Consider the following 4220-nt stretch of genomic DNA (forward strand, 5'->3'; position numbering starts at 1 on the left):
AGACAGCAGCGAGGGATGCCTAGGCGGCTAAAGAGGCGGTGCAGGTGGCTTTGGAGGAGTCCGAGCGGGCCAAGGCAGCAGAGATTGAGGATGCCGTTCGGTTAGCCATCCGGGGGTACTGCTCGTCTGAAGAGTTCACTGTTCTCCTTGATAAGGAAGTGGGCTCGGAGATGGCGGACCTATTGTATTGGTTCAAACGGTACAACCCCGGGAAGAAGCTGAATCTGAACTTCATCGCTGATCCTCCACTTCTCCCGGAAGGGCTGACGGAGGACATGATTGAAGAGTACGAGGGGGAAGATGCCGCCGAAGGCTCCGGATCTGCCGAGGCTGTCGCCGCCGACAAAGCCTGAGGGCATATTTTTATTTCCTTTGTACTTGTAAATTTTGTTTTCTAATTTTCATGTTATTCTGAACACATTGGTGCCGAGGGCATCCTTTAATTCGAATGCATGTGTTTTATCTATTGTTGTTTGAACGAGTTGGTGCCGAGGGCATTTTTTTAAAAATTCAAATGTTGGTTTGAACCTTCGTGTATTTTGAATGTGTTATAATTGCCGATCATCTTATAACGTAGGCTAATTGCCGTATTTTGAATGTGTTATAAGTTCCAATGGAATTTGTAGCGTAAAAACTTCGAACATCGCTTATTGCCGTAGGCTAATAAAGACGCCGTCGAATGTTAATTTGACACCAAGCAGCCGTGGGCTAGTAGAGCAATTAAAGAGAGGCTGAAGTAATAGTGCCGAAGACTTTCTATTTATTTCAGTTGAAGAACAAATACATTGTGAGCGGTTACAGTTCGGACCTGCCGTAGGATAGGTCACTTGTAGTAGTATTTGAGATGTTCTACGTTCCAAGGATGGCCGAGGGTCTTGCCGTTGGAGTCTCTTAGTCGGTAGGTTCCTGATCGAAGGATACCGATGATCTCATAGGGTCCTTCCTAGGAAGGTCCGAGGGTTCCTTCCGTGGCATCTTTGGTTGCTAGCGATACCTTGCGCATGACCCAGTCTCCGATTCGAAATGAGTGGTGTCTGACCCTAGAGTCGTAATACCGAGAGACACGTTGTTTGTAGGCTTCATTCCGAAGGTTGACATGTGCCCGGTGCTCTTCAAGTATATCAAGGCTTAGAGAGATGGCTTCTTCGTTCGGCTTCGGTGCGAAGTTTTCTGTTCGGTAAGAAGGTTCACCAATTTCCACAGGCACCACAGCTTCCGAACCGAAAGCCAGGGAAAAAGGTGTTTTACCAGTGGACGTTTAGTAAGACGTCCGAATGGCCCATAGTGCTTCGGGAAGCTTTTCCGGCCAAGCTCCCTTGGCCTTGTCCAGCTGCCGTTTCAGTAGCTTCTTCACTATTTTGTTTATTGCTTCGACCTGACCGTTCGACTGGGGATGGGCTGGTGATGCGAAAAACAAGTTGATTTTCAAGCGGGTGCAAAATTGCCTGAAGAGTTCCGAATCGAATTGTCTGCCGTTATCGGTAATGATTGCATATGGGATACCGAATCGGCAACAAATGTGAGTCCAGACGAAATCCTCCATCTTTGCTGCCGTTATGGTTGCCAGAGGTTCGGCTTCCACCCATTTGGTGAAGTAGTCGACGGCAACCACTGCATATTTTACCTGCCCCTTGCCTTGCGGCATTGGACCGATCAGGTCTAGTCCCCATTGTGCGAAAGGCCAAGGGCTTACAATCGGTGTCAGAGGTTCGGCAGGGATATGCGGAACGTTACCGAAGCGCTGGCATTTATCACATCTTTTCACAAGTGAATTAGCGTCCTGATGCATGGTCGGCCAAAAGTATCCCTGCCGAAAGGCTTTGTAGGCGAGGAATCGGGACCCGGAATGGTCGCCACACACACCGTTATGGATCTCCCGAAGGACGTAGTCCCCCTGTTCTGCCGTAAGGCATTTGAGATATGGGGTGGTGTAGCCACGCTTGTAAAGCACATTGTTGATGACAGTGTACCTTGCTGATCGGTATCTAAGCTTCCGGGCCTGGGCCTTATCTTCAGGAAGGGTGCCGTTCGTCAGGTACAAGTAGATATGAGACATCCATGTATCCTCATACCGTACGGTACACGTTTCGGAGGCTACCGTACTCGGTTGGGCAAGAATCTCCACCGGTACCTTTCTTCCGACCTTGTCGTTTATCGCCGAAGCCAGGCGCGCCAGTGCATCGGCATGGCTGTTTTCGCCTCTGGGGATCTGTTTGATCTTGTAGGCTTGGAAGCTTTGGAGTAGCTGATGGGCGGTTGAAAGGTAGGCGTGCATGGAGGCATCCTTGGCGGCGAAGTCTGCCGTTACCTGGTTCACGATGAGCTGGGAGTCGCTGTGAATTCTTATTTGTTTTGCATTCATGCTCTTGGCTAATCGAAGGCCGGCCAGGAGAACTTCGTATTCTGCTTCATTGTTGGAGGTTCGGAAGGTAAATCGGAGGGCGTACTCGATCTTGAGTTCGTCTGGTGTTGTCAGTACCAAGCCTGCTCTGCATCCTTGTTGGTTTACCGAACCATCGACGTGCAGACCCCATACGGGAGTTGAGGTGTCAAAGCGTTCGGCGTCTAGCTCATCCGGCAATCCGATTTCGGTCACCGTCTCGGGCGTCGGCTGTGCTGTTGATGGGGTAAGCTCGGAGATGAAATCGGCAATAGCCTGGCCCTTTTCGGCGGGCCTCGGAACGAACTGTATGTCGAATTCTCCGAGCTCGATCGCCCACTTGATCAGTCGGCCAGAAATTTTGTTTTTGGAGCACTTGCCGGAGCGGTTGATTGGTCAAGACTTTGATTCCGTGCGCTTGAAAGTATGGCCGAAGTCTTCGTGCCGAGACAATAAGGGCTAGTGCAAGCTGCTCCAATGGGGGATACCGAAGTTCAGCACTATGGAGTGCCTTACTGACATAGAAAATCGGTAACTCTTCTTTTTCTGGTTTTCGTATCAATACCGAACTGACGGCAGTGCTGGATATCGAAAGGTATAGGCAGAGAATTTCCCCAGGCAGTGGTTTTGACAACAGGGGGCTTTGCTCATGTAGTTCTTTAAGTCTTGAAATGCCTTATCACATTCGGCAGTCCATATGATACTCTGTTTGCCCCCTTTCAAGGCTTTAAAGAACGGTACACATTTGTCGGTAGCTTTCGATATGAAGCGGGTCAAGGCGGCCACGCGTTCGGTAAGGCTTTGAATGTCCTTCGTCGTCTTCGGCCTCTCCATGTCGATGATTGCTTTTATTTTTTCGGGATTCGCTTTGATCCCCCTCTGACTAATCATGAATCCGAGGAATTTTCCGGAAGATACACCGAAAGCGCATTTCGTCGGGTTCAGTCTCATTCGGTAGTCTTTCAGTATGCCGAACATGATTGATAAATTGTGCAGGTGTTCTTCAGCAGTTCTGCTTTTTACCAACATGTCGTCAACGTAAACCTCCATGATGTTGTCGATGTATCCGGCGAAGATTTTGTTGACAAGCCTTTGATATGTTGCCCCCGCGTTCTTCAGACCGAACGGCATGACATTATAACAGTACAACCCTTTGTCCGTTATGAATGCGGTGCGTTCGCTATCGGGAGGGTGCATGAATATCTGATTGTAGCCGGAATAGGCGTTCATGAAGCTGAACAGTTCGTGGCCGGTAGTAGCGTCCACAAGCTGGTCTATCCGTGGCAACGGAAAGCTGTCCTTCGGGTAGGCCTTGTTGAGATCGGTATAGTTTTGGCACATTCGCCACCCGCCTGTGGCCTTTCTCACCATTACGGAATTTGCCAGCCATACCGGATACGTTGCCTCTCGGATGAAGCCGATGGTTTGAAGTTTGTCGACCTCTGTACGCATGGCTTCGTATCGTTCGGCATCGTACGATCGGCGCTTCTGCCTAACGGGTTTATAAGCGGGGGAAATGCTGAGTTTATGGCTGATGACCTCGGGGGCGATGACGACCACGTGGTCGTAGGTTCGATTCCCACAGACGGCGCCAAACTGTTGATGCGAAAAAGTGGTTCGGCACGTGGTTCGCCCAACTTAGTGATATTATGTCTTCGGAAGGTATCTGCCTTCGGAAGAGCAAGTACCTGCAAAAGGACACGTTCGGTAAGACCTTGGGGTACCGGTGCGGTACCGGCCGAAGGCTCTCCGATGCTTAAATAAGTACGGTTTTAGTAAGATTAGATGACAGGTCAAGTGGCAGTATACCGTAGGTTTGTCTCTCCTTTCCTTTTGAGGA

General features: G+C 49.8%; 1 protein-coding gene across 1 annotated transcript; it reads right to left on the minus strand.

Moving 5' to 3' along the window:
• Positions 1–1258: 1258 nt before the first annotated feature.
• On the minus strand, positions 1259–3832 carry LOC117630177. The gene is made up of 2 exons (XM_034362922.1): positions 3502–3832; positions 1259–2616 (listed from the first exon to the last, which is right to left on the minus strand). Exons 1-2 carry the CDS (start codon positions 3830–3832, stop codon positions 1259–1261), a joined length of 1689 nt encoding a protein of 562 aa, XP_034218813.1.
• Positions 3833–4220: the final 388 nt, after the last annotated feature.

This window comes from Prunus dulcis, chromosome 6, assembly GCF_902201215.1.
Source record: "Prunus dulcis chromosome 6, ALMONDv2, whole genome shotgun sequence".
NCBI classification, from domain to species: Eukaryota; Viridiplantae; Streptophyta; class Magnoliopsida; order Rosales; family Rosaceae; genus Prunus; species Prunus dulcis.

Excerpts from the sequence above, each read along its gene's own strand:
- LOC117630177 (XM_034362922.1), bottom strand. The coding sequence starts at position 3,832 with ATGCGTACAGAGGTCGACAAACTTCAAACCATCGGCTTCATCCGAGAG. Across the intron at positions 2,617-3,501 it reads TTATAATGTCATGCCGTTCG|CACAGCCGACGCCCGAGACG; the intron begins GTCTGAAGAACG and ends CCCCATCAACAG.